The 14,115-nt window shown below is 37.1% G+C and overlaps 3 protein-coding genes and 1 gene segment (V, D, J or C); 2 read left to right on the forward strand and 2 right to left on the reverse strand.

The window, feature by feature from the left end:
- LOC107755177 (epsin-3-like) overlaps positions 1 to 8,300 on the forward strand; it is a 31,171-nt gene extending 22,871 nt beyond the window's left edge. The window contains exon 12 of the transcript XR_001641665.1: positions 8,290 to 8,300. The gene's annotated coding sequence lies outside the window, so the exon portion shown is untranslated. The remainder of the gene's footprint in view (positions 1 to 8,289) is intronic.
- On the reverse strand, positions 3,633 to 6,060 carry LOC107755178 (ADP-ribosylation factor-like 16). Its single transcript, XM_016571887.1, has 5 exons — positions 5,912 to 6,060; positions 5,696 to 5,754; positions 4,811 to 4,927; positions 4,299 to 4,414; positions 3,633 to 4,218 (listed from the first exon to the last, which is right to left on the reverse strand). The coding sequence occupies exons 1-5, from the start codon at positions 5,970 to 5,972 to the stop codon at positions 4,044 to 4,046; spliced, it is 528 nt and encodes a 175-aa protein (XP_016427373.1). The 5' UTR covers positions 5,973 to 6,060; the 3' UTR covers positions 3,633 to 4,043.
- LOC107755167 (Ig lambda chain V-IV region Hil-like) lies at positions 8,023 to 8,507 on the reverse strand. The segment is given in 2 exon segments: positions 8,023 to 8,360; positions 8,438 to 8,507. Coding segments are annotated over 2 exon segments (378 nt in total).
- Positions 8,508 to 10,962: 2,455 nt separating this feature from the next.
- On the forward strand, positions 10,963 to 12,168 carry LOC107755168 (Ig lambda chain C region). Its single transcript, XM_074560233.1, has 2 exons — positions 10,963 to 11,359; positions 11,846 to 12,168. Exons 1-2 carry the CDS (start codon positions 11,155 to 11,157, stop codon positions 12,166 to 12,168), a joined length of 528 nt encoding a protein of 175 aa, XP_074416334.1. The 5' UTR covers positions 10,963 to 11,154.
- Positions 12,169 to 14,115: the final 1,947 nt, after the last annotated feature.

The raw sequence follows: 14,115 nt of genomic DNA on the forward strand, positions 1-14,115 counted from the left end.
CTGTGAGGGGGGTGAATTTTTTTATAACTCATCCGTTTAAATTATATTAAGCCTTAAAGTTCTGCATAATTAAGGGCGTGGCCACTTGAGTGACAGGTGGATTGCCGCTGCTGTCACCGGCGTCGAGCAAGGTGGGTGTGGTTTCAGCAACCTGCTCCCGCCTCTTTGCCCATTTTCGATTATCCGGGAGTGACGCGCAGCCAAGATGACGACGGCCGGCTCGCCTACTTTAGGCTTCAAAAATGCTCTTCGGAAACCTACGGGTGACGTCACGGACACTACGTCCATGTTTTTATACAGTCTATGATCTGGACGCATTACGAAGTATCTCCACACCAGCAGGTGGCAGTAGTCTGTATTTATCATTCAAAAAAAAAAAAACTGGAAGAGCTACGACTGTTAATATACAAACCGCAAACAAAGCCTTCTGTATGTGCCCTCCTGACTTTGTCGTTTGCTTGCCTTCATCACTTTAGTTTTTATCTCATGCATTTCATAACACGCAAATAGCCAAAATCCGTCAACGCCAGAAATTCTGATGACTAGTCAAGTTAAATTTATTTATATAGCGCTATACTGCTTCAAAGCAGCTTCATGGTAATAAACATAAATATAACAGTCTTACGGACTAAAATTTGTTAATTAGAAAATTAAAGGGATAGTTCACCCAAAAATTTTAATTCTGTTATTAATTACCCTCATGTCAGTCCAAACCCGTAAGACCTTCGTTCATCCTGTGAACACAAACCAAGATATTTTTGATGAAATCCGAGAGCTCTCTGACCCTCCCATAGACAATAACACAACTGACACGTTTAAGATCCAGAAAGGTAGTAAGGACATTGTTAAAATAGTAACTCTCGTATGAAGCTATGAGAATTCATTTTGTGCACAAAGAATAAAAAAATAATGACTTTATTCATCAAAAATATATTAATTTGTGTTCAGAAGATGAACGAAGGTCTTCCGGGTTTGGAACGACATGAGGGTGAGTAATTAATGACAGAATTTTCATTTTTAGGTGAACTATTCTTTTAATATCAGCTGTATAGTAGCTTTACAACAGTGCCTCCATTATTCAGCTCCATTTAGTTAAATGTTGATTCAACGATGTAGAACACATCGCAAAAACTAAGCCAACAGACATTCAATGACGACCTGACATTGGGCATTGGCTTGGCGTGTCACGGCCTTTAAGGCCCTGATATACTTCAAATCGGAATCAAAAGACAAACTGATGTCATTTCAAACAAAATCAGGACAAAATAAAGTTCGTTTACAGTTAGTGTTGGGAGTTCCAAACAGCTTGGGAAAGCAAACTTTCTGGAAAATTCAGTCCAGCCAATAAACACATTTAAACTAGCATTAGTCCATGGCGATTACGTAATAAGTGGGTGTGGCTCTGTGGCTCCGCCTTCTTTGACATGGATATCTTCTCTGGTTCATCTCTTCTGTTCAGTCCATCAAGACGTCCATTACTAAAAAAAAACATGAACACTGGAGATAGTAGAAATTGAGTTGAAAGCGTGCAACACATATTTACATATTCATCTAAACACACTCCCAGCAGGGTGGGCGGCATTTAGCATGTTCCCTAACTCAGGTATTTCAAACGTCTTTTTACTCCTAAGTGAAGAACGAAAAATACCTTTGATGCGAGTATATCAAAGGCCTTTAATGTAAGCAAATTAACAGCTCTTTATATTGTCTCTGCACATATAAAGGGTTAGTTAAAACACTTTACTGACCCTATGTCCCATTTGTAATCAGATTTTCAAAAGATTTGGCCAGTTGTGCAGCCCACCAATAACATCCAGCAATAAGAACATCCACAGTGACCGCCAGTACAGCCACTCGATGACCTCCGGTCATAAATCACCGTATGTGTGAACGCTCCTGAACTATAATCATGTGTGAATGTCAACTATGCATTACATGGCGATACAGATTGATGTCGGCTTAATAAGAAATGACAAATAAGTGGCATAATTTAAAGGTTAAGAATATTTAATCCAACTCCCACAGCATCAGTGTCACCTTTAAGTATTATAATAGTTTTTGCAAAGGATAACACACTTGTTACTCGTACCATAAAATCCAGTACATAACCAAGCACAAGTCCAAAGCCTCTCATACAGTTTTATTATATTCTCTGATTTCCTGCACCAATTTCTAGCTCTGCTTTAGTGTCCCTTTCTTGGTCTGGAGTATCTGATGACTTTCAGTGCTGTCCTTTTATTTTCTTGACATGACTGGTATCTGTGAACAGCCGATCAAATCCTGATGGGTCACTGACACCAGATATGGTGACAGATAAAAGCGACTAAGATTTTGTGGCCAATAATTTAAGCAGCAAAATGTAAAGTATAAATAATGATTTTGTAATATTGGGCACTGACTGTTGAATGAATAGACATCCAGCAAGAGAATGTACTTACCGTGGTGTTCAGATTGAATTGATGCCACATACTAACAGAATGTAAGAATATGAGACTGTTGCACATGTTGCTCATCAAATACAAGGATGAAGATGAAAATGAATGACATGTCTGGTTTGTGTTTGTTTATGGTTCATGCTCTCTACCTCTGGATTGCCTTTTCTTAAATATACGAAAACAATGCTAGTCAAATATTTGGACGCACATACTCATAATTTATTCTATTTTCCACATTTTAGAAAACTATGGAATAACACAAATTGAAGAATGGAAATTGTGTGACCAAAATGTCTCATATAGCCTATACTACATGTCATAATCACATAGGGCTATTTACACAGGGTTGTATTGTTTTGTAAACATGACAGACTTGTTTGACCATTACGCTCACCCTTTTGCTTTGTCTTACACCGTTCTAATAACATGGCACTCAAATTAAAATCTGTTGAACTTTTAGAAAACACATCTCTAGATATCCCCCACCCCAATTTCACTCCCCTTCATGACGTTTTTTCTGTTGTTACAAACATGCTCTAGACTGAAGGTTCCCAAATTAGAGTCTGCGGGCCAATGTTAGTCCCTGATGCCCTTTGATTTGACCCATCATGTCATATCATAAGAGTCTTTTTAACATTTATTTTTGCATTGAGATGTAGAGAATATAACTGAATCTGATAAAAAAAGAAAAAAGAAACTACTTTGAGCTATCAATAAAAATTCAATTTTTCGTCACTCTTAGTAAACAATTTGGGCTCCTTTACTCTAGATGGACTTCTTTGACCTTTGCGCTCATGCCTGGCATCTTATGCAACTTGTACAAGGCACAGTTTTAAAAAGCAGCGTTCAAATTTGTTGCTTGCAACCACAACCGTTTCTGACGAACTACACTGTTTGGCGGAAGAATGTTTTTTATTAATATCATTATATTTTATTTGCTTTGTTTTATTTTATGAAACCTACGTATACGGAACGACAGTTTTATAAAAGCAATAAGCCCTGTGAAGCCGTGATTTACAGTGAATTTACAACAGCTAAGGGGACGCTCCACGTCGTGCCTAACAATGCCCTTAGCTGTTATAAATTCACTGTAAAACACGGCTTCTTGGGGCTTATTGCTTTATTATAGATCTTGCTTTTTCTTTCCCATTCCACTGCCCCCATCTCACGTTTTTCAACGCAAAATCATGTTCTGTGTGAACGGCCGCTTAATAGTTTAGATTCTTTAACTTGAAGAAACGCAATATTCCAATACTCCAAACAATACTTTCTTCAGTGGAACACATGAGATTTGAGAGCTTAGAGTGGAGCTTTTATTGTGTGGAGATGAACCGCCCAACAATTCTTCCAAATAAACTTTTAAACCGAGCACAGGAAGTCATACGGGTTTGGAACAACATGACAGTCATCAAAAGTCCACCAGTTCTACATTTTTCCACAGCTGTTTCTCAAATTAGTGTGTTTGCACAAACGTGGTGTGGCACCGAGCTGAGCTCACACAGCACTGAGAGGACTGAACATCACAAGTATATCTTCACATCACATTTGTCTGATGTTTGTTTGCTGTGACTTGTGATTTAATATTAGCCCGCAGTTCTCTGCACTCGTCTATCCTGTATCATGAGAGCGGTTTGAAAACAGCCAGCTGAGCACCTCCTGAAGGCCCTGTCCGGAGCGAGCGCTGATCTCTAGTGTTGAGATCGACTGTGGCGCACTTCTAATGACGTCATCCATCCTGAACAACGACTTCAGCTCCACAAGAGACATGGTGCAAGAAAGATCCCTGAGGAAAGAAGTGGAGTGAGGAGCGATGTCTTTATTCAGTTAAATCAACAAACAAGAGTGAGTGTGAAGACAGCTGACCTCTTGTTGAAGAGTACGAGTACAGCAGCAGACTGCAGCGGCTCCGCAGAGAGAACAGACAGCAGCTGGACACAAGACGACGAGATCTGGACAATGTTGGCACAGTCCACCACAAACTGAAATGCATAACAGATAAGATATCAGACATGAAGAGAAACATGATCGCATTGTAAATGTACCTACAGTCTCTCTCAAGGTCTCTTTAAAGAAATGAAGAGAAGTCCAGACAAAACTTATGCAGTCTTCACATCCAGTGGTCCAACAAACAAAGCCATTATCTTCTGCCAAAAATCTAATTTCTCTTATATTTTGATTTCTGTACTATTTTTTTTTACGTTTTATAAAAACATCACAACATCATTTTTCTGTGTCACATTTAACTTAATATTTCTTAATTTTATTCATTCTTTTTTCTTTAAATTTTACAGGGTCAAAGCAGATGGACCTTCTCTTGTAAAGCAACCGCAAAATGGACTGCTAGCTGATGGATAGTGTGAATTTCTGACACTCACTATAACAGATCTGCAATCTAAGTAGTATCTTGGCCAAATGGGCCCCATACAGCCCCCCAACTCTCGAACTGTTATCTTCCTCTTCCGGAGTATGAGGTCTGTGAGGTTGGTGCCGACCTTAAAAAACAAAACAAAAAACACACACACACACGTTTACTTAGCTATATCACCGGGGACATTACATAGACTTCTTTTGTTTTTATATACAGATAGTTATAGATTTTATAAGCTAATCCCATCCCACACCCCAACCCTACCCCTCACAGAAGTTGTTTACTTTATTTCTTTTTGCCAGTTTTACAAATGAAGACGTCCCCAAAGGGAGGTTTTTGGAGATTTTGTCAGGTTTAACTCATTTTTGGGTACAGATTTGTCCCCAAAATATGGTTAAGTAGGCACACACACACACACACACACACACACACACACACACACAATATTAATCTTTATGACATCTTTAAGTCAACTTTAATCCTTTTTTTTACACACATAAATACATTTTTTCTGAATTAACGTTATATTTTGACCTCTCAAACTTATATTAGTAAAAATGCACATTAATAAAATATTGTAATATATTTATACTTTTTGTGTACGATTTTACATTTGAGATGACATAATGTACTAAAAAACCTAAATGTACTAAACCTGGTACCATGCTTACCGACTATTAGGCTAAACTAAAAATCTAAAAAATCATATTGACAGCATCCTCAGTTCCACTGATTTCCCAAAATATGTATGAGTGCAAGATGCCACAATCTATTTTATTTTAGCACTCAGACACGCTGTTTATCTTATATAGCGTCTGTAATCTTAGAAAATCTTTGTTTTGCTAACAGGGCAGCATTACTGAGCGGGACCCCCGCGGCAGAAGCAGCTCACCGTGGGCAGCGTGACGGGCGCTTCACCCAAATCCGCCTGTGCGCCCATCTGACACAGCTGTTAGTCCAGATAAAGAAGACATACTCATGACAGCAGATCAACAGTTTAATAACACCTGCAGCACAAACTGTACCGAACTGCAGATATTAACTAACGTTACATTACGAGAAGCACAACATGCAAGTTAGTGTAACTTAATCAGCTGCTGAAGGATATTCTGTAGTCGCTTCAGTAAAAGCGTTTTTCCTACTCCAGTTGCACCGAGCAATAAACACATCACAGCGACCACTTCACTTGAAATTACTGAAATCAAAACGAGAGCAAAGATTTCTGTTTTAAAAACGACTGACTCCTAAGCATTAAATGGATAGATTTCCTGTGTCGCCACGGCAACGACGCTGTTTACACAATAAAAGTCTCCATGCGTCATGAATGATTATTTTATTAGTGATTGGCGCCCTCTAGTGATCTGTAGAAGACTGACTCTGTTCCAAAAGTAATTAGTTTGCAGAAACCACGAAGTAAATTCTGTATACCGTCTATTATTGTAATAACAGTATGTAACCAGTAGCAATATACCGTTGATACGCACTGTGCCTTCCACTATTTTAAATAGTGTATGAAAAAAGTAAACATTTTGACAGGATAAGCGTTTTAAACTGTATTAGGCTATGCCACACTGTTTTCATCTAAACCATCTAAATCATATTGCATGTGTAATTCAGTTAGTGTTGTTATCATCTTGGAAATAAAAATATTGCTTGGTTCATTCGTCACACACACATGCTCTAACAGCTATTTGACTATAACCTTCAAACAAATCTATTCAAGATAACGTAAAGTTTGACTAATGGAGTATTTAAGGCAAACTAGGAAGACAGAACTGTAGCCTATAGTTACTGTAAGTGCATTGCATTGTGGTAAAGTGTTCCACGCAGTAACCAGTATAGGCTACTGATGTTTTTTTGACAAATGTAGCAGGTTAAGTACTGTACATGTGCACATTATACTTTATACTGTATTATAGTAAATGTGAACCTGAGCGTCCCTTACATGTGCAGCTACATCCTGCCCTTCAGAATCAGATCAAAGATATTTTTCGATAGTGACATTTATAGTTGTATGCAAATTGTGAGGTTTCTCTGTTCTCATTATTTATGGTCATACAGGCCTGCAGGTGCTCTGGAGTTTAACGGTGTTCAAAAAAAGGTGGGGAAAAGGAGGTGGGGGGTGGGGGCATAGAAGAACCATGCATTCTGACATACATACATAAATAATGAAATAAATAATAAGAACCTTTTTCCACTATAAGAACTTTTTGTCTAAAGATTTCATTGATGTTAAAGATTCTTCCTGGAAACACAGATGCCAATAGGCTACATCTTCTAAATAATTTTATTTTTAAGTGTAAGTTTGAATAATTCAATGAACAATATTTATTTGAATATTTTAGCTGCATCATTTGAAACCGTTTTAATATTTGTTTGAGTATTTTTAGTGCAAATTTAACATTAGTATTAGCCTTTAAATTAATTTTTCTATGTCACTTAGAGAATTTGTCATTAAACTAACATTCATTTTGTAGGAATGATGAAAACATGATTTTTCCCCATATGTAAAATAACTCTATTAGTGTCTCTATTAGTGTAATATTAGTGTCCATTTCACCGTTAGGATGAAGTGATTGGCTGAACCTTTTTCTGAATGGCATTTTATGTTTGAATGTACATTATTGCGCTTTATAAACTCAAATAAACTGCATGTTAATCAAACTTTTCCGATTACTTTGTGTCCTCATGTATGCACAAAAGTATATGTTAGTTTATTATTTTAGCATCAGTTTATTACGTCTATTTTGAAGTACTATTAAAAACAAACCATGTTTGCAATTAGAATACCGAACAATTTTAAATATGGTTTAATTTATTAACAAATAGAAATCAATGAAATATTAATATAATAACAATCGATAAAACATTCTATTGAACACTAGAAACATGAAAGTCAAAGTCATTTGCTAATTCCACGGGACAAATGTTATTTTGAAATGATCATATATTAATGCTATTAATTTGAGAGTTTTTTTTAATGTGTCCTTTGAATAGATCTAAAAACTGAAGTGTTGAAGTTTATCTTCTGTCAGAGGCAGTGATCTGTGGAGATTTTCTTCAGTCCTCCTGACACACAGGAAACACCTGCTGTTCGAATCAGCTTTCTGTCAATGTTTGATTAGATTCATATAACATCCAGTATCTAATGTGACAGAGTCTGCAGGCGTAAAGCAGAAGTGAATGTGAGCGGTGAGGAGGTTTTTGTCATGCTGTGAATCACTGTGATACGTACTCACTAGCAGAGCTGTCCCATGTCTTACAGTAATACACTGCAGAATCAGCCACATCCACATTACTGATGATCAGACTGTAATCTGATTTAGTTTTGTGATTTGAGTTGAATTTAGGAGAGGAGTAGCCGGATCCATAAGTAGGAGAAGTGTTTGAATGGTGGAAATATAAGACAAACTGTGGAACTCCTCCATGAATCTGTTTATACCATCGAGCAGCACTATTAGTGATGGTGGCCAGATTACAGTCCAGTGTGGCCATCTGTCCTTTACTCAGCGTGAGGACTGGAGGATTCTGGGTCACCACAACTGCACCACTGACACCTGAAAAAGACAGAAACTATTCAAATGAGCTGAAACACATGCTTTAAAAGAATCTTTTGAAGATCTGAGGATCATACATGTGCAAGCAGTGATGAGAAGGCGGAGTTTTATCAGCATGTTTCTCTGTGTGAGTAGATCTGCTCTCAGTGTTTTATGAAGTGCTGTACAGAGAGGAGAGACAGAGATTATTTAAGAGAGGTTTGTGGGAGGAGCCTCTGACAGCCAATCACTGCTGGTCTCATATTCTGGAAAAAAAAAAAAATCATAATTAGCCACTTACAGGGCTGACAAAACCAAAGAGCAATAGAGGGTAAAATTAATGTTACTACGCCCATTAATTCCATATTTTATCTTTTTGATTTGTTGTATATGTGTTGTTCTTGTGATGGTTGTTATTATGTACAAATAAAATAAAATCAAGTAAAGCAAACTTCACCATCGGTTTACTCAATATTTAAGCAATTTATTATTTTTGATGAAAACAAAACTTAGCCTTTTCTGTCAGTTCTTTCATAATTAAACACTGACCATCATATAAAAGACTGAATTGCATATTTGATGTACATTTTGTGTTTTATTGGTGATTTTGTTTTCACCCCAAAATGAAAACTTACTGAATATATACTATATATTATATGACTATGTCTATTATTGACCCTCAGGCCATCCAAGATGTAGATGAGTTTGTTTCTTCATCAAAAAAGATTTGGAGAAATTAGCATTTCATCACTTGCTAATCAATGGATGCTCTGCAGTGAATGGGTGCCGTCAGAATGAGAGTCCAAACAGCTGATAAACACATCACAATAACCTACACACCTCTAGTCCATTATTTCATGTTTTGTGAAGCAAAAATCTGCATGTTTGTAAGAAACAAATCCATTAAGATATTTAACTTCAAACCTTTGCTTCTGGCTAAAACACGAGTCCTCTATTCATAATATTGCTTTCTCCAGTGAAAAAGTCATCTTGTCTGAATCAGGTGACAAATATGCCATTTACAAGCAAAAACAGTCCAAAACAGTTCTAAACATACAACCCGAATTCCGGAAATGTTGGGACGTTTTTTTTTATTTTATTTGAATAAAATGAAAAATAAAAGAATTTCAAATCACATGAGCCAATATTTTATTCACAATAGAACATAGACAACATAACAAATGTTTAAACTGAGAAATTTTACAATTTCATGCACAAAATGAGCTCATTTCAAATTTGATGCCTGCTACAGGTCTCAAAATAGTTGGGACGGGGGCATGTTTACCATGGCGTAGCATCTCCTCTTCTTTTCCAAACAGTTTGAAGACGTCTGGGCATCGAGGTTATGAGTTTCTGGAGTTTTGGTGTTGGAATTTGGTCCCATTCTTGCCCGATATAGGTTTCCAGCTGCTGAAGAGTTTGTGGTCGTCTTTGACGTATTTTTCGTTTAATGATGCACCAAATGTTCTCTATAGGTGAAAGATCTGGATTGCACGCAGGCCAATTCAACACCCGGACTCTTCTACTACGAAGCCATGCTGTTGTAATAGCTGCAGTATGTGGTTTTGCATTGTCCTGCTGAAATAGACAAGGCCTTCCCTGAAATAGACGTCGTCTGGAGGGGAGCATATGTTGCTCTAAAACCTTTATATACCTTTCAGCATTCATAGTGCCTTCCAAAACATGCAAGCTGCCCATACCGTATGCACTTATGCACCCCCATACCATCAGAGATACTAGCTTTTGAACTGAACGCTGATAACACGCTGGAAGGTCTCCCTTCTCTTTAGCCCGGAGGACGCGGCATCTGTGACTTCCAACAAGAATGTCAAATTTGGACTCGTCTGATAGAACACTTTTCCACTTTGAAACAGCCCATTTTAAATGAGCCTTGGCCCACAGGACACAACGGTGCTTCTGGACCATGTTCACATATGGCTTCCTTTTTGCATGATAGAGACATCAAATTTGAAATGAGCTCATTTTGTGGATAAAAGTGTAAAATTTTTCCGTTTAAACATTTGTTATGTTCTCTATGTTCTATTGTGAATAAAATATTGGCTCATGTGATTTGAAAGTCTTTTAGTTTTCATTTTATTCAAATTTAAAAAACGTCCCAACATTTCCGGAATTCGGGTTGTATATGTCAGAGGATGGAGGATGGACTTTTGCACTGGAGGAAGCATTATTATGGTTTATGTTGTGCGGATCACTTATGGATTATTGTGATGTTTTTATCAGCTGTTTGTACTCTGAATGTGACGGCACCCATTCACTGCAGAGGATCCATTGGTGAGCAAGTGATGCAATGCGAAATTTCTCCAAAATCTGTTCAGATGAATAAACAAACTCATCTTTATTAATATTTTTAGAGATTAATAGATTTTTCAGATGAATATTTTTTCCTCTGTGTTGAAGTGAGTGAGTGTGTCAGATGTGTTGAGTGTGTGTTGTGTGAGGTGGGCAGGTCTTTACTGTCTTAAAGTCTCTCTCTGATCTGATCTCAGCATTATTCTATAGCACTGCTCATCTTCACACATCAACACCAAATCACAAGATGATCACAATATTCTGCGCTTTCTTCACTCTTCTGACCTGTAAGTGTTCATCAGATCTGATGATTTAAAGTGATTTGACACTCAATATCATGTAAGGGCTGTGTTTATTCTGCAGGTGTCAGTGGAGTGACTGTATTGACTCAGAGTCCATTAATCACAGTCAGTAAAGGAGAAACAGCTAAACTGGACTGACAGTAACTGATCATGTTGCTGGATGGTACAAAAAGACTCCAGCAGGAGTTCCTCAGTTTGTGTTAATGCTTGGTTATAGCTGGAGCTCACCTACATATGGATCTGGTTTCTCTGCTCCTAAATTCACATCAACACATTCATCTAAATCAGATTATAGTCTGATCATCAGTAATGTGGATGTGGATGATTCTGCAGTGTATTACTGTAAGACATGGGACAGCTCTGTTAGTGAGTACGTGTTCGGCCAAGGAACAAAACTCAATGTGATCGGTAAGTTTTACTCTTGATTATTGTTCAGACACATTATTTATTTTCATTTGTTTTAATGTATGATTAAATTAATTATTGGACAATTAAAACACAAATTACAATATTTTTGCTCAACTTTTGAGATTTTTTTTCAAGTTAATATATATACACTGTACAGGCCTATATTTAAAATTAATCTTCAAAATAACATTCCAAAATCGTACTTGATGGGAATCATTCTGAAGTTTGTGTAGATGTTTTTAAAGGCTTATTATTTACTCACCCTCATATGTAGGTATCATGTTCCGTTATTTGTTAATATAGGCCTACTTGTCATTTTCTGGTTAGTGACAAAATAAGGATATGTTCAGTATTAAAGTCTATATAATTTAGTATTCAATTTCCATTTATCCTTTAAATTATCCTTTTACATACCAACATATGATACATATATTATATTATATTACATTGCCTGTTCATAAATGCACTGTTGACTGTTTTCTCCAGACTTCCCTTTCACTCCTCCTGTTCTGACTCTCTTGTCTCCGTCCGCTGAGGCTCTGAAGGAGAGTAAAGCTACACTCGTGTGTCTGGCTGAGGATATTTCAGTAGCTCTGGTGCACGTCACCTGGTCAGTCAATGGTCGCTCCGTTACAGATGGAGTTTGGAGCAGTCCTACTGAGAAACAGCAAGACAAAACCTTCAAAATGAGCAGCTATCTGACCATCGAGTCGTCTGACTGGATGGATAATGCAGATTTCAGATGCAGATGTGAAGTGTCAGTGGGTTCAAAATTCACTAAGAAAAGTATCTCAGTTTCACAGTGTTGAAAAATGTTCTGAATGAAAATGTCAGATGTTTTGTCTTTATTTCTGTTCATGTTATGTGAACTGTGTGACTTCAGTAGCTACATCATATCTGACAATGATTATGTACTTCAATTTTTGGTTTTGGTTCTGCAATTAAAAATCTTTGGCATGACATTTGTTTGCATTTTCTTTCATGCAGCACGTTCATGACTCTCACTCAGGATACACCTGCACCATGTGCCTCATATTTTTTTAGCTTTATGTAAATCAGTTCCCCTGAACTCAGATCATAATGGAAACACACAAACTTAGAAATCACCAGCTGCACATGACAGAGAATAGGTTATATACTCAGAACCCCAAGTTTCATTATTAGGCTAATATGAAAATGTGATGTTCAATCAATGCTGTTATTTTAATCACATTTCCCTTTGCACTATTGCCTAATCTTTCTGTAATTTACAGTTCAGACCATCTATTAACACAATAAACTACATCTAGATAAATTGTGGGAATAGTGAGATTTGGGCTGATTTTTCAGATTTTTGACAGTAGCATTTTAGTTAAGGTGCACTCAGTGTAGGTCTACTTTGTTTCAAACTTTCATCTGGTAGATCTTTCAAAATGGCGGGCGCATTGACGCATAATGAGAACGCTGTTAAATCTATGTGTGTAAGCTATTAATAAGGGTTAGTTAATTATTATGAGAGAGTAGTCAGGTTAATTATTCTTTTAATAAAAAGCGCTACATATATATGCTTGAATCACACATATAAAGTAAAATGTAACAAATTTCCTTCCACCAAAGGCAGAACTAATCCAGAAACCACGTTTACAAGAGATTGAGGGATTTCACTCATCCTGCATCTACAAGACGGCTGGCATTGACATAAGTCTGTAATAAATGTGGCACTGGAGCGTGTTTTACAGGAGTCTTTTTCTGCCAGAGGCACTGAAACGTTGGTCCAGAAGATGGCGTCCTTACCTCACTGTGGTACGCCTTGAAAAATTCACTAACAGGAAAAGTTCATTTTCGAATTGATAAATATGCAGTAATTAATTTTAAAATAAATGAATAAATACATTTAAAAAAATGAGTGGTAATGCTCTGGGTTCAACAACAAGTATATGTGACATGCCGTCGATCACCACAGAAAATTGCCTCGTTTCTCAATAGTGTTATTTACTTGGATTTACTCCATTTTAAACAACCTGGTCTTTTCATGAATACTTATTACACTGTATATTTGATCAAATAAATGCAGCATTGGTGAATCATTTTCAAAACAAACCAGCGTTTGAACAATAATGTGTCTTTTGTCTGTGACAATTTCCTGTTTCATGGTTTTGTCATAGGAGAAAGTGACTGTTTAATACTGATTCACTGCATTTTTTTAAAGAAGTAGCCTACTAATTAAAGATTTTGTCAGGTTTTTTTTCTTCTAAAATTTCAGACTTTTTTTTTTTTGAAAAAAAAAAACAGCATATGCTGGTTAGGTATGTTTTGGTTTGAGCTGGTTTAAGATGGTCCTTAGCTGGTCATGTGCTGGTCCTAAACTGGTCCTAAGCAACTAGCTCCTGCTCAGGACCAGCTTAGGACCAGCACATGACCAGCTTAAACCAGCTCATGACCAGCTTATGACCAGCTAAGGATCAGCTTAAACCAGCTCAAACCAGCAGCCATGTTTCAAAACACACCTAACCAGCATATGCTGGATTTTTCAACAGGGTTTCCTTTAAAAATCAGTTATCAGCATATGAATAAGGTTCACAATAACACAGTGAGTCTTGTCAGAACAGAAGCAGCACTGCTAGTTCAGTCCATATCCTACTCTGTTGACATAAGCCCTATGATATATGATATAAATGCACAAAAAATGTCCGTGTTCAAGAGGAGCAGCGTCCTTCATGTATTTTCAGCAGTATTCTCTGTCCCAGTTGTCCAGTATTGTGGGGTTGAAGCAGGAT

This window comes from Sinocyclocheilus rhinocerous, unplaced genomic scaffold, assembly GCF_001515625.1.
Source record: "Sinocyclocheilus rhinocerous isolate Xijiao unplaced genomic scaffold, SAMN03320098_v1.1 scaffold3825, whole genome shotgun sequence".
NCBI lineage: Eukaryota > Metazoa > Chordata > Actinopteri > Cypriniformes > Cyprinidae > Sinocyclocheilus > Sinocyclocheilus rhinocerous.

What these genes read in the sequence shown, in the direction of transcription:
- LOC107755178 (XM_016571887.1), bottom strand. Translation starts at nt 5,972, where the DNA reads ATGTGTTTATTGCTCGGTGCAACTGGAGTAGGAAAAACGCTTTTACTG. An exon ending in TTTACTGAAGCGACTACAGA is followed by an intron (nt 5,755 to 5,911) that starts ATATCCTTCAGC and finishes ATCTGGACTAAC; the next exon opens with AGCTGTGTCAGATGGGCGCA. An exon ending in CGCCCGTCACGCTGCCCACG is followed by an intron (nt 4,928 to 5,695) that starts GTGAGCTGCTTC and finishes TTGTTTTTTAAG; the next exon opens with GTCGGCACCAACCTCACAGA.
- LOC107755168 (XM_074560233.1), top strand. Translation starts at nt 11,155, where the DNA reads ATGCTTGGTTATAGCTGGAGCTCACCTACATATGGATCTGGTTTCTCT. An exon ending in AACAAAACTCAATGTGATCG is followed by an intron (nt 11,360 to 11,845) that starts GTAAGTTTTACT and finishes TGTTTTCTCCAG; the next exon opens with ACTTCCCTTTCACTCCTCCT.